We start from the raw sequence: 15,748 nt of genomic DNA, 5'->3' as shown, positions 1-15,748 counted from the left end.
TCTGTTATGAACCCCCATCACCCAGGACATGCCCTCTTCTCATTGCCACCAGCAGGTAGGAGGTACAAGGGCCTGAAGACACACCCTCAATGATTCAGGAACAGCTGAGATTTCATGTGAGTTTTTTCCAACAGTGATTTCTCTTTTCCACTCTCCCATAAAGCTGTGACTGGTGAAGCACCCAGGCAACAGTTGTTGTATGCACAGTCTCTCCCATCTCAGCCACTGAAGCTTGTAACTCCTCCCGAGTTGTCAGTGGTCTCTTGGTGGCCTCCCTCACTAGTCCCCTTCTTGCACGGTCACTCAGTTTTTGAGGACAGCCTGTTCTAGGCAGGTTTACAGATGTCACGAAGAAAGAGTGAGGAGGTCCTGAAGAGTGAGTATAGAGAGCTTGGTAGGAAGTTAAGAAGTAGGACCTCAAAGGTGATAATCTCAGGATTGCTACCCATGCCACGTGCTAGTGAGGGTAAGAGTAGGATGCTCTGGAGGATGAACACGTGGCTGAGGAACTGGTGTAGGGGGCAGGGTTTCAGTTTTCAGGATCATTGGGACCTCTTCTGGGGCAGGTGGGACCTGTACAAGACAGACGGGTTACACCTGAACTACAAGGGCCCAATATACTTGCAGGGAGGTTTGTTAGTGCTATTGGGGAGGGTTTAAACTAGATTTGCAGGGGGATGGGAACCAGAGTGCCAGAGTAGATAGTGGAGTGGGGGTGAAAATAAATGATGTTAAAGGTTCATGCAAAGTCACAAATAGAAGGGTTGTGTGTGGTGGCAATAATCTTCTGAGGTGTGTATATTTCAATGCAAGGAGTATTGTGGGGAAGGCTGACGAGCTAAGGGCCTGGATTGACACATGGAATTATGACATCATAGCCATTACTGAAACCTGGCTACAGGAGGGGCAGGACTGGCAGCTCAATGTTCCAGGGTTCCGATGTTTCAGACGTGATAGAGGCAGAGGGATGAAGGGTGGGGGGGGGGGGTGGCATTGCTACTCAGGGAAAATGTTACAGCAGTGCTCAGGCAAGACAGATTAGAGGGCTTGTCTACTGAGGCCATATGGGTGGAGCTGAGAAACAGGAAAGGTATGACCACATTAATGGGGTTATATTATAGACCACCCAATAGTCAGTGAAAATTGGAGGAGCAAATCTGCAGAGAGATAACAGACAACTGCAGAAGACAGAAAGTTGTGATAGTAGTGGAGGATAGCTCATGTTGTTCCGTTGTTTAAAAAAGGCTCTAAAAGTAATCCCGGAAATTATAGGCCGGTAAGTTTAACGTCGGTAGTAGGTAAATTATTGGAAGGAATACTAAGAGATAGGATCTACAAGTATTTAGATAGACAGGGACTTATTAGGGAGAGTCAACACGGCTTTGTGTGTGGTAGGTCATGGTTAACAAATCTATTAGTTTTTCGAGGAAGTTACCAGGAAAGTGGATGAAGGGAAGGCAGTGGATGTTGTATACATGGACTTCAGTAAGGCCTTTGACAAGGTCCCACATGGGAGGTTAGTTAGGAAGATTCAGTCACTAGGTATACATGGAGAGGTATTAAATTGGATTAGACATTGGCTCAATGGAAGAAGCCAGAGAGTGGTAGTGGAGGATTGTTACTCTGAGTGGAGGCCTGTGACTAGTGGTGTGCCACAGGGATCAGTGCTGGGTCCATTGTTATTTGCCATCTATATCAATGATGTGGATGATAATGTGGTAAATTGGATCAGCAAATTTGCTGATGATACAAAGATTGGAGGTGTAGTGGTCAGTGAGGAAGGTTTTCAAAGCTTGCAGAGGGATTTGGACCAGCTGGAAAAATGGGCTGAAAAATGGCAAATGGAGTTTAATGCAGACAAGTATGAGGTATTGCACTTTGGAAGGTCAAACCAAGGTAGAAAATACAAGGTAAATGGTAGGGCACTGAGGAGTGCAGTAGAACAGAGGGATCTGGGAATACAGATACAAAATTCCCTAAAAGTGGCGTCACAAGTAGATAGGGTAGTAAAGAGAGCTTTTGGTACATTGGCCTTTATAAATCAAAGTATTTTTGTCCCTCTTCCCTCCGGGAGAAGGTTCAGGAGCTTGAAGACTCGTACGGCCAGGTTTGGGAACAGCTCCTTTCCAACTGTGATAAGACTGCTGAACGGATTCTAACCTGGATCTGGGCCGTACCTTCCAAATATCCGGACTTGTCTCTCAGTTTTTTTTTGCACTACCTTACTTTCCCTTTTCTATTTTTTTTACTTTTATGATTTATAATTTTAAATTTTTATTATATTTACTATCGATTTGCACTCCAGGGAGCGTGAAGCGCAGAATCAAATATCGCTGTGATGATTGTATGCTCTAGTGTCAATTGTTTGGCGACAATAAAGAATGAAGTATTGAGTATGAGAGTTGGAATGTTATGGTGAGGTTGTATAAGGCATCGGTGAGGCCGAATTTGGAGTATTGTGTGCAGTTTTGGTCACCAAATTACAGGAAGGATATTAATAAGGTTGAAAGAGTGCAGAGAAGGTTTACAAGGATGTTGCCGGGGCTTGAGAAACGGAGTTACAGAGAAAGGTTGAATAGGTTAGGACTTTATTCCCTGGAGCGTAGAAGAATGAGGGGTGATTTGATAGAGGTGTATAAAAGTATGATGAGTATAGATAGAGTGAATGAAAGCAGGCTTTTTCCACTGAGGCTAGGGGAGAAAAAAACCAGAGGACATGGGTTAAGGGTGAAGGGGGAAAAGTTTAAAGGGAACATTGGGGGGGCTTCTTCACGCAGAGAGTGGTGGGAGTGTGGAATGAGCTGGCAGATGAAGTGGTAAATGCGGGCTCACTTTTAACATTTAAGAAAAACTTGGACAGGTATATGGATGAGAGGGGTTTGGAGGGATATGGTCCAGGTGCAGGTCAGTGGGACTAGGCAGAAAAATGGTTCGGCACAACCAAGAAGGGCCAAAAGGCCTGTTTCTGTGCTGTTATGTTCTATGTGCCATATTCTTTCCATTTCTTGATTATTGACTTAACTGTACTCCGAGGGATATTCAATGTCTTGGATATTTTCCTCTATCCATCTCCTGATTTGTGCTTTTCAATAACATTTTTGCGAAGTTGCTTGGAGTGTTCTTTTGTCTTCGTGGTGTAGTTTTTGCCAGGATACTGACTCACCGGCAGTCGGAGCTTCCAGACACAGGTGTATTTTACTACAATCAATTGAAACACGGTGACTGCACACAGGTGATCTTCATTTAACTAATTATGTGACTTCTGAAACCAATTGGATGCACCAGTGATGATTTGGTGTGTCATATTAAAGGAGGGGGTGAATACTTATGCAATCAATTACTTTGTGTTTTATATCTATTTAATTTAAATCATTTTGTAGAAATTTGTTCTCACTTTGACAGCAAAGAATCTTTACCTGTTGATCAGTGTCAAAGAAAGCTAAATTAAATCCACAGTGATTCAATATTGTAAAAAAATAAAACATGAGGACTTTTTATAGGCACTGCGTGTTTGTATGTGTACGTACATACACACACACACACACAAATAAATAAACTGGACTCTAGGATTGGCATAGAAAGAGAAGTTACATGAAGTCTCATTCAAGTGGCAAGTCATTGAACACTGCAGCACAGAAACTGGTCCTTCAGCCCATCTAATCTGTGATAAACTATAACTCTGTCTAATTCCATCAACCTGCACTTAGACCGTCATACCCCTCCCATCCATGTACTTATCCAAATTTCTCTTAAATGTTGAAATTGAACCTGCATTGACCACTTCCTCTGGCAGCTCGTTCCACACTCACACCATCCTCTGAGTAAAGAAGTTCCCCTTCAATATTTTGCCGTAACCCTTAACCCGTGACCTCGCATTCTGGTCTCACCAATACCAGCATGTTTGCATTTACCCTGTCTGTACCTCTCATAATTATATATATCTCTATCAAATCTCCCCTCATTCTCTTACACTCCAGGGAATAAAGTCCTAACCTATTCAAACTTTCCCAAAACTGACCTGGCAACATCCACCATCCCTCAGGCATCTGACTCCAGTTCTACAGTGAATGCCTGTGAGGAAATGAATCTCAGGGGTGTATATGGTGACAGACACGTAGTTTGATAATAAATTTACTTTGAAGTGAGAAGTTGTGCACTTACCTTTTGTGTACTTAGCCGCAGTTCTTTCTGGTAGAATCCCAGCCTGTTGTCCAGTCTTTCCACACTGAAATTCAACAAGTAAGGAGCTGCTGACACCATCCGTGAAATGGCTTCTTTGCTGAATTTCTGAGATTGCAGATAATGTACTCTGAAAGGGAAAAGCACATACTTTCTTAAAAGACTCACATGACAAAACCGACTGTGATTTACATCAGCACGGCTAGAAATTTGTATATACAATGAATCATACTACACCTAGTACAATACACTGTCCTTACACAGCACATTGTAAAGAAACATTATTTTATTTATTCTATTTGGAGACACAGTGTGGAACAGGCTTCTTCTGTCCACCCACTGAGCTGCCCGGCCCTTTTTAACCCTAACCCAACCACAGGGCAATTTACAATGACCGATTAACCTACTAACTGGTACATCTTTGGACCATGGGGGGAAACCGGAGCACCCAGAGGAAACCCATGCACACACAGTGGGCACCAGAATTGAACGTCCTGATCTGTAATAGCGTCATGTTAACCACTTCAGTACCGTGAGACTTCGTGGTGCAGAAACCTTTCTCGTAAATAATAACAAATATCAGGATATCATATTGATAAAATAAATAATTATAAATACCTAATACTAATTAATAAAACATTATATAATGCTTTGTAGCTATAAAGACAATATAATTAAAAGTTTACTTAGCCATGTTTTTTGAACAGCTGTTATGTATGATAGGATTATTCAATGGCTTTAATATTAGTACTAATATTACTACCAGCACAACTATTTTACATTCATGTTTATTTTTTTCTAAAGTGTCACCGGTATTTCACGGAACCATCACGACAGGTTGGTGGGGCAGAGATATGTCTGTACCAAGGGAAGAGTAAGCGCTCCTACATAAGAACATAAGAAATAGGAGCAGGAGTCGGCCATCCAGCCCATCGAGCCTGCCCCGCCATTCAATAAGATCATGGCTGATCTGACCGTAAACTCAGCTCCATCTACCTGCCTTTTCCCCATAACCCTTAATTCCCTTACTATGTAAAAATCTATCTAACTGTATCTTAAATATATTTAGTGAAGAAGCCTCAACTGCTTCCCTGGGCAGAGAACTCCACAGATTCACCACTCTCTGGGAAAAACAGTTTCTCCTCATCTGTCCTAAATCTTCTCCCCTGAATCTTCAGGCAATGTCCCCTAGTTCTAGTCTCACCTAGCAATGGAAACAACTTTTCTATCTCTATCATATCTCTCTTTCAAAATTTTGTATTTTTCTATAGGATCCTCTCATTCTTCTGAATTCCAGTGAGTACAGTCCCAGATGACTCAATCGCTCCCCATAGGTTAACCCTTCATCCCTGGAATCTACCTGGTGAACCTCCTCTGCACTGCCTCCAAAGCCAGTATATCCTTCCTCAAGTATAGAGACCAGAACTGCACACAGTACTCCAGGTGCGGCCTCACCAGTACCCTGTATATTTGCAGCATGATCTCCCTGCTCCTGAATTCAATCCCTCTAGCAATGAAGGCCAACATTCTGTTTGCCTTCTGAATAACCTGTTGTACCTGCAAGCCAACTTTTTGCGATTCATAAACAATCACTCCCAAGTCCTTCTGCACAACAGCATGCTGCAATCTTTCACCATTTAAATAATAATCTGCTCTTCTATTATTCCTTCCAAAGTGCATGATCTCACATTTACCAACGTTGTATTCCATCTGCCAGACCTTGGCCCACTCACTTAACCTATCTATATCCCTCTGCAGACTTTCCACATCCTCTGTACAATTTGCTTTTTTAGTGTTATCAGCAAATTTTGCTATGCTACACTCAGTACCCTCTTCCAAATCATCAATGTAAATGGTAAACAGCTGCAAGCCCAGCACCAACCCCTGCAGCACCCCACTCACCATTGACTGCCAACTGGAGAAACACCCATTTATACCAACTCTCTGCCTTACATTGGTTAACCAATCCACTATCCATGCCAATACTCTTCCTCCAACTCCATACATCTGTATCTTATCTATAAGTCTCTTGTGCGGCATCTTATCGAGCGCCTTCTGGAAATCCAAGTATATGACATCCACTGTTCCCCTCTATCCACTGCACTCATTATGTCCTCAAAGAACTCCAGTCAGTTTGTCAAACAGGACCTGTCCTTTCTGAATCCATGCTGCGTCTGTCTAATGCAACTACTCCTTTCTAAATGTTTCGCTATTTCTTCCTTAATGACAGCTTCTAGCATTTTCCTGACTACAGATGTTAAGCTAACTGGCCTAATTGTCTGCCTTTTGCCTGCATCCTTTTTTAAAAAGTGGCATGACATTTGCTGTCTTCCAATCCGTTGGGACCTGCCCAGAGTCTAGAGAGTTTTGGTAAATGATTACCAACGCGCCTACTATAACCTCCACCAATTCCTTCAACACCCTGGGATGCATCCCAACAGGGCTAGAGGACTTATCTACTTTCAGGCCCTCTAGTTTGCTCATCACTATCTCTTTAGTGACAGTGATATTATCGAGGTCCTCACCTCCCATTTCGTCCATAACATCCTTCTTTGGCATATCAGATGTGTCCTCCACCGTGAGGACCGACACGAAATAGCTGGTCAATGCCTCAGCCATTTCCTTATCACCCAATATCAATTTCCTCTTCTTGTCTTCCAAGGGACCCTCGCTGACTTTAGCTACCCTCTTCCGCTTTATATACTGTACTTATAAAAACTTTTGCTATCTGCTTTTATATTTTGTGCTAATTTATTTTCATTCTCTATCTTCCCTTTCCTTATTTCTTGTTTAGTTGTTTTCTGTTGCTTTTTAAAGTTTTCCCAATCCTCCAGTCTCCCACTACTCTTTGTGACTTTGTACACAAGCTTTTAATTTGATACTATCTTTTACTTCCTTAGTTATCCAAGGCCGGCTCTCCCCACACTTACTGTCCTTACTTTTGACTGGAATATACTTTTGTTGAACACTGTGAAAAATCTCTTTGAACGTATTCCACTGTTCCTCAATTGTCCTACCAAATAGCCTGTGCTCCCAATCCACATTAGCCAACTCCTCCCTCATTGTAGTCTCCCTTGTTCAAGCATAATACACTAGTTTTAGATCTATTTCATCCTCCATCTGTATGCAAAATTCAATCATACTACGATCACTCTTTCTAAGAGGATCCCTGACTACAAGATCGTTAATCTTACCTGTCTCATTGCACAGGACTAGATTTAAGATAGTATTTTCCCTTGTAGGTTCACTAACATGCTGCTCAAGAAAGCCATCACGGATGCATTCTATGAAGTCCTCCTCAAGACTTCCTTGACCAACCTGATTCACCCAATCTATGTGGAAGTTAAAATCCCCCATGACAACTGCCGTTCCATCCTTACAAGCCTCAGTTATTTCTTGGTTAATCACCTCTGCCACTGCAATATTTTTATTAGGTGGCCAATAGACAACACCCACCAGTGATTTTTTTCCCTTTACTTTTCTCAATCTCTACCCAGATGGACTCAACATTCTGCTCCATAGATGTTATATAATCTCCCACAATCGCCCTGATCTCATCCCTAATCAAGAGCGCCACCCCACCTCCTCTTCCTTCCTGCCCATCTTTCCGTATTATGTGATACCCTTGGATATTTAATTCCCAATCTTCTCCACCTTGCAACCAGGTTTCCGTAATGGCCACTAAATCAAATGCCTTGGTACTGATTTGTGCCACAAGTTCACTAACCTTGTTTCTAAAACAACGGGCATTTAGATAAAGTGCCCTTATACTCATTGTCCTTTTAGAATCTAGTGACCTTCGCGACTTTTGCTTTTTACTTTTATGCACTCTACTCTTACTTTTTTCTTCACTAACTCTAGCTTTGGTCTCTGCATCACTTGTCTCTTCTTTTCTGTGTGGGTTTCCCTCCCTTTGCCATATTTTAAATAATATGGTTTAAATAAATGCCCAATATCCTTCCCTCCACTAGCCTGCAGGTTACCCTTGGACAAGGTGCTTACCCTGCTGCTCCCCCAACCCCCGATCAGGGTCACGTGAAGCCATGGGAGCAGCATCACAAGCCTTGGTTATGTGGCCACTGACGCCAGGCAGACCATCTCTGATAATGGCTGGGGTCACCCGCTGGCCAGAATGAGGCAATAGCAAACCTCTTCTGCAGAAAAAAAACTGCCAAGTACATTCATGGCCATGGAAAGACTATGATTTCCCACGCCATTCGACTCGGCACATAACGACATCAAGACATTGTAGGAGACTGGGTCTCTGTCATCATTAAAAAGGGGGGGAAGGGAAAGGATTATAAAAGAAAGCATAGGAGGGATGTCAGTGGTTTTGTGAATGGTGGGTGTGGTGGTAGAGGAAGATACATTAGGGACAGTAATAAGACTTTAAGGCACACAGATGATGGCAAAATGGAGGACTATGTAGGAGGGAAGGGGCAGATTGATCTTAGTAGGTTACAGGGTCAGCACAGCATTGTGGGCTGAAGGGCCTGTACTGTGCTGTAATGTTCTTTTTTGCATCTTCCAACTTCCATGCCCAATACCCTATGTAGAATTGTAGACGATGGAAAACCGGAGCCATTGGTTACCCATGGACGTGTGAGGATTTCGGTTAAGGAGATGGGGAAAGAAAAAGCAGAACTACCCAAGCACAAGAGTTGAAGGATCGGGGAGAAAGTTCATTGATACACAAACTGATTTCAATAGTTGGCTCTGGAGATATTGAAAGGTCTGAATGGTAGATGTGGAGAGAAGACGTTTCCGAGAGTAGGGGAGTCTAGGACCAGAGAGCACAGCCTCAGAATAGAATGGAGGTGAAGAGGAGTGGTGACTGTGGAATTCATGGCCACAAACAGCTGTGAGACCAAGTCATTGGGTAGATTTAAAACAGTGTGTGAACATGCAGCCTGGAGGGGTGGCAATGGTGCCAACACCCTCAAATCTAAACATCCATTTTATTGACGTATTTGAGATACAGTGTGGAATAGGCACTTCCAGCTCTTCAATCTATGCTGCCTAGCAATCCCCGATTTCAGAAGGCCTTTGATAAGGTGCCATACATGAGGCTGTTTACCAAATTAAGAGCCCATGGCATTACAAGAAAGTTACTGACATGGTTAGAGCACTGGCTGATTGATAGGAGGCAGTGAGTGGGAATAAAAGGATCCATAGAACCATAGAACACTACAGCACAGTACAGGCCCTTCAGCCCTCCATGTTGTGCTGACACATATAATCCTTAAAAAAAAGTACTAAACCCACACTACCCCATAACCCTCCATTTTTCTTTCATCCAAGTGCCTGTCCAAGAGGCTCTTAAATACCCCTAATGTTTTAGCCTCCACCACCATCCCTGGCAAGTCATTCCAGGCACTCACAACTCTCTGTGTAAAAAACTTACCCGATGTCTCCCATAAACTTCCCTCCCTTAATTTTGTACATATGCTCTCTGGTGTTCCTTTTCTGGTTGGCTGCCACTGACTAGTGGTGTTCCGCAGGGGTTGGTGTTCAGACAACTTTATGCTGTATATCAATGATTTAGATGAAGGAATAGATGGCTTTGGTGCCAAGTTGGCAGATGATACGAAAACTGGTGGAGGGGCAGGTAGTGTTGAGGAAACAGGAAGGCTGCAAGACTTGGACAGATTAGGAGAATGGGCAAGGGAGTGGCAAATGAAATACAATGTTGGAAAATGCATGGTCCTGCAATTAGGTAGTTGAAGTAAATGTGCGGACTATTTTCTAAATTGGGAGAAAATCCAAAAATCTGAGATGTTAAGGGACTTGGGAGTCCTTGTGCAGAACACCCTGAAGATTAATTTGCAGATAGAGTCGGTGGTGAGGAGGCAAATGCTATGTTAGCATTCATTTCACGAAGTCGAGGCTACAAGAGCAAGGGTGTGATGCTGAGGCTTTATAAGGCACTGGTGAGGCCTCACCTTGAGTATTGTGAACAGTTTTGGGCTCCTCATCTAAGAAAAGATGTGCTGGCATCGGAGAGGGTTCAGAGGAGGTTCACAAGGAATTCCGGGATTGAAAGGGTTATCATACAAGGAACGTTTGATGGCTCTGGGTCTGTACTCACTGGAATTTAGAAAGATCAGAAGGGATCTCATTGAAACATTTTGAATGTTGAAAGTTCTAGACAGGGTGGATATGGAAAGGATGTTTCTCATGGTTGTAGAGTCTCGAACAAGTGGGCACAGCCTCAGGAAAGAGGGATGTCCATTTAAAACAGAGATGTGGAGACATTTCTTTAGCCAGAGGGTGGTGAACTTGTGGAATTTATTACCACAGGCAGCTGTGGAGGCCAGGTCGTTGGGCATATTTAAGGCAGAGATTGATAGATTCTTGATTGGAAACAGCATCAAAGGTTACAGGAAGAAGGCCAGGCAGTGGGACTGAGCCGGGGGAGAAAAGGATCAGCCATGATTGAATGGTGGAGCAGACTCAATGGGCCATATGGTCTAATTCTGCTCCTTTGTCTTACGGTCTTATGGTCCAAATCAGGTTGGTGCTGGAATCCAGGAGGGGGAATTTCTAGAGTTGCTGTGAGATGGCTTTTTAGAGCGGCTCATGATTGTGCCCTCTGGAGGATTAATTATTCTCGATCGGGTGCTGTGCAAAGAACCAGAATTCATTAGAGAGCTTAAGATAAAAGAACCCTCAGGGGCATGTAATCATATGATCAAAATTGAAAAGGAGAAGCTGAAGTCAGTATTACAGTGAAGTAAAAGAAACTACAGAGGCACGAGAGAGGAGTTGGACAGAATTGATCGTAGAAGAACACTGTCAAGGATGATGGCAGAGCGGCAACGGCTGGAATTTCTGGAAGGTACAGGATATATACAGGTAATCCCCGAGTTACGAACATCCGACTTACGGACAACTCGTACTTACAAACTGAGGAAGAACGCCGTCTGCCATTTTAAGTTGGGTCGTGACGCCGTCCGCCATTTTAAGTCATTGCCGTTGACAGTGTGTTGAGTGTTTAACTTTGTATTTGGCTTAAATTTTTCTTAGTAAGATTCACCCTGACCCCGCCACCACCCACCCCACCCCCCCCCCCCCCCCCCCCCGTTCCGGTTGGCTGGTTGCGCAGTGAGATCAGCGCCGGGCTGGAGAACGGAAGTTCCCGAGTTCGATCTAGTGACAGACCGCTCCATGCCGGGTTGATGTCGATCCAGTGACTCCCGTATCATCCGTGCCGGGTTGATGTTGAGCTCGCAACTCGACCTCGTAAAAAAAAGCACTGCCACCTCCAGTTTAAATTCCCACACAGAATATTGTGGAGAATCAAATACCCAAACCCAGCACAGCCCCCACTTGTCCCATTTGGCCTGCCTCAGTACGGTGGTCCTTAGGACCCAGCGGACCTCGGAACCCGCTGCCCGCAGTGTTTCTGTTCCATTGACGGGAAGCGATCGCAATTGAAAATAAAGTGGAAATAATAAAGCGATCGGAAAGAGGTGAAATGCCATCGGTCATTGGAAAAGCGTTAGGCTAGTCAGTCAACAACCTGAACAATGTTAAAGGATAAAGTGAGAACAATGGAGCATGTGAAAGGCCCTGCCCCGATGAAAGCTACAATTATTATTAAGCAACGCAGTGGTTTAATTATAGGAATACATACGTTTCTTAAGTGTTTTATATGCACAGAAAGGTAAAATATATACTATATACTAAGAAAAACGTTTAACTAACTGACGCTAAATAATACCAGATGTACTTGTTCCGACTTACGTACAAATCCGACTTAAAGACGGACTCGGGAACGGAACTCGTACGTAACCCGGGGACTGCCTGTATTTAGATTCCCAGAAGGCCTTGACAAGGTGCCACACGAGGCTGCTTAATGAGTTACGAGCCCACGGTATTACAGCAGATTCTAGCATGGATAAATCAGTGGCTGATTGGCAGGAGGCAAACAGTGGGAATAAAGGGAGCCTTTTCTAGTTGGCTGCTGCTGACTAGTGGTGTTCCACTGGGGTCTGCATTAGGACCAATTCCTTTTACGTTATATACCTATGATTTGGATGGTGGAATTAATGGCTTTGTAGCAAATTTACAAATACAAATACTTTATTGTCACCAAACAATTGATACTGGAGTGTACAATCATCAGAGTGATATTTGTTTCAGCGCTTCGCGCTCCCTGAAGTACAAATCGAAGCAAATATAATACAAATTTAAATTATAAACCATAATTAGAAAATAGAAAAGGGAAAGTAAGGTAGTGCAAGTCAGGTCCAGATATTTGGAAGGTACAGCCCAGATCCGGGTCAGGATCTGTTCAGCAGTCTTATCACAGTTGGAAAGAAGCTGTTCCCAAATCTGGCTGTATGAATCTTCATGCTCCTGAACCTTCTCCCACAGGGAAGTGGGACAAAAAGTGTGTTGGCTGGGTGGGTCGTGTCCTTGATTATCCTGGCAGCACTGCTCCGACAGCGTGCGGTGTAAAGTGAGTCCAAGGATGGAAGATTGGTTTGTGTGATGTGCTGGGCTATGTTCACGATCCTCTGCAGCTTCTTCCGGTCTTGGACAGGACAACCTCCATACCAGGTTGTGATGCACCCTAGAAGAATGCTTTCTATGGTGAACCTATAAAAATTAGTGAGGGTTTTAGGGGACAGGCCAAATTTCTTCCGCTTTCTCAGGAAGTAAAGGCGCTGGTGGGCCTTCTTGGCAGTGGACTCTGCTTGGTTAGACCAAGTCAGGTCACTTGTGATATTCACCCTGAAGAACTTAACGCTTTTGACCTGTTCCACCTGCGCACCACCGATGTAGATGGGGTCATGTGGTCCGCTACTCCTTCTGAAGTCAACAACCAATTCCTTCATCTTGCTGACGTTGAGAGATAGGTTATTCTCTTCGCACCATGCCACCAAGTTCTTAATTTCCTCTCTGTACTCAGACTCATCATTACCCAAGATACGGCCTACAATTGTGGTGTCATCAGCAAACTTATATATTGAGTTCAATGGAAAATTGGCTACACAATCATGGGTGTACAGTGAGTACAGCAGGGGGCTGAGTACACAGCCTTGTGGGGCATCGGTGCTCAGAGTGATTGTAGAGGAGAGCTTGTTCCCTATTTTTACAGCCTGGGTCCTGTCTGTAAAGAAGTTGAAGATCCAGCTGCAGATCTGAGTGCTAAGACCCAGGTTCCGGAGCTTAGGAATCAGTTTATTTGGAATGATGGTATTAAAGGCAGAGCTGTAGTCGATGAAAAGGAGCCTTACATATGCGTCTTTATTCTCCAGGTGTTCTAGGAGGAATGTAGTGCCAGAGAGATGGCATCTGCCGTTGACCTGTTGCTCTGATTTTGCAGACAACATGAAGATAGGTGGAGGGACAAGTAATTTTGAGGAAGAAGAGAGTCCACATCGAGACTTAAAACAGATTAGGATAATGGGCAAAGAAATGGCAGATGGAATACAGTGTCAGGAAGTGTACGGTCATGCATTTTTACAGAAGAAATGAAAAGGTTGACTATTTTCTAACTGGAGAGGAAATCCAAAAAACAAAGGCGCAAAAGGACTTTTGTGCAGGTTTCCCTGAAGGTTAATTTACAGATTGAGTATGTGGTGAGCAAAACAATGTTAGCATTCGTTTCAAGAGGACTAGAATTTTAATGCAAGGATGTAATGTTGAAACTTTATAAAGCACTCTTGAGGCCGTGAGCAGGTTTGGGTCCCTTACCTCAGGAAGGCTGTGCTGAAACTGGAGAGGGTTCAAAGGAGGTTCACGAAAATTATTCTAGAATTGAATGGCTTGTCATATGAAGAGCTTTTAATGGCTCTGGGCCTGTATTCACTCAAATTGAGAAGAATGAGGGGTGACCTCATTGAAACCTATCGAATGTTGAAAGGCCATGATAGAGTGGATGTGGAGAGGATGTTTCCTAGGGTAGGAGAGCCTTACACCAGAGTACACAGCATCGGAATGGGGGGGGGGGGGGGGGGGATGTCCTTTTAGAACAGAGATGAGGAGGAATTTCTGTAGCCAGAGAGTGATAAATCTGCGAAATTCTTTGCCACAGACAGCTGTGGAGGCCAATTCTTTATGTATATTTAAGGCAAAGTTTGATAGATTCTTGATTGGTCAGGGTATAGCGTGATACAATGAGAAGGCAGGAGATTGGGGCTGAGACGGGAATTGAATCAGCCATGATGAAATGGTGGAGCAGACTCGATGGGCCAAGTGGCCTAATTCTGCTCCTGTATCTGATGGTCTTATAACTCTGCCGTGGATGTTCCCAAGGCCAGCTGCGAAAGGATGAGTTAGACATGGAGGTACCAATGCTATCCCCTAAACCCAGACTAGATGGGCTGAAGGGCCTGTTTCTGTGCTGTAGTGTTCTATGGCTCCACAATGTGAAAGACAGGCCTGGGACAGAGAAGTCTGGTGAGCTGTTGTCCGCAGCCTGGGCCCCAGTAGGGCTGATGGGCTAAGGCAAGTAAGCTGGCTAAAGGTCCATCTCCCATATCTCCAGCCACTTGTCAAAGCTCTTTGAAATGTGTTCCCCTGTACCTATCAGTTTCCAATGCTCCCAGTCCCATCCAACCTGACCAAGGCCCTGCGTATTCCCGAAAATACTTCCAAGAATATACTAATTCAGTTCTCTCTATTGTTCCCCCAATCCCATTCTTTACCTCTTCTGCAGATTCTCTATGTTCTCGGTTAGAACGAAGGGATTTCGAGTCAGGAACGCTCCAAGAAAATCCTCTTTGACTCCCACATCTTTCAGGAACAGAAGTCGCTCTTTCACATCTCTGTCAAAATCTAGCCGCAACAGCATGTTGGCCACATTGGGTCGCCGTTCTAGTTTAGACAGATCTACACCTGGAATTGTAAATACATGACAGTAAAATGGTGACAATTCATTGCTGACCACAGATTCAGAGAGGCACATACTGACCACAGAGGCCTAACAACAATTTCTGGCTTTCTAGGGCGTTGGTCAGTCAGCACTTGGAGTATTGTGAGCAGCTCTGGACTCCTTATCATTGGCTGGCATTGGAAAGAGTCCAGAGGGTCAAGAATTATTTCACGAATGAAAGGGTGGGTATGTACTCCCTGGAGATTAGAAGAATGGACAAGGGATTTGAAACATATCACATGGTGCGAGCAGAATCATCTGCAGCTTAATGTGAAAAAGACTAAGGAGCTGGTGGTGGACCTGAGGAGGGCCAAGGCACCGGTGACCCCTGTTTCCATCCAAGGGGTCAGTGTGGACATAGTGGAAGATTACAAATAACCTGGGGATACGAATTGACAATAAACTGGACTGGTCAAAGAACATTCAGGCTGTCTACAAGAAGGGTCAGAGCCATCTCTACTTCCTGAGGAGACTGAGGTCCTTTAACATCTGCCGGATGATGCTGAGGATGTTCTACGAGTCTGGTGGCCAGTGCTATCATGTTTGCTGTTGTGTGCTGGGGCAGCAGGCTGAGGGTAGCAGACACCAACAGAATCAACAAACTCATTCGTAAGGCCAGTGATGTTGTGGGGGTGGAACTGGACTCTCTGACGGTGGTGTCTGAAAAGAGGTTGCTGTCCAAGT

At 44.1% G+C, this 15,748-nt stretch overlaps 1 protein-coding gene across 5 annotated transcripts in view; it reads right to left on the bottom strand.

Moving 5' to 3' along the window:
• mterf3 (mitochondrial transcription termination factor 3) overlaps window positions 1-15,748 on the bottom strand; it is a 43,511-nt gene that overhangs the window by 11,314 nt on the left and 16,449 nt on the right. For all 5 annotated transcript variants that reach the window (XM_073072260.1, XM_073072599.1, XM_073072341.1 and 2 more), the window contains exons 4-5: window positions 14,838-15,027; window positions 4,162-4,309 (exon numbers count right to left, since the gene is read on the bottom strand). In XM_073072260.1, the coding sequence (XP_072928361.1) occupies window positions 4,162-4,309; window positions 14,838-15,027 (338 nt within the window). The remainder of the gene's footprint in view (window positions 1-4,161; window positions 4,310-14,837; window positions 15,028-15,748) is intronic.

This window comes from Hemitrygon akajei, chromosome 1, assembly GCF_048418815.1.
Source record: "Hemitrygon akajei chromosome 1, sHemAka1.3, whole genome shotgun sequence".
In the NCBI taxonomy this organism is placed as follows: Eukaryota; Metazoa; Chordata; class Chondrichthyes; order Myliobatiformes; family Dasyatidae; genus Hemitrygon; species Hemitrygon akajei.
This window is presented reverse-complemented; position numbering and strand designations above follow the sequence as displayed.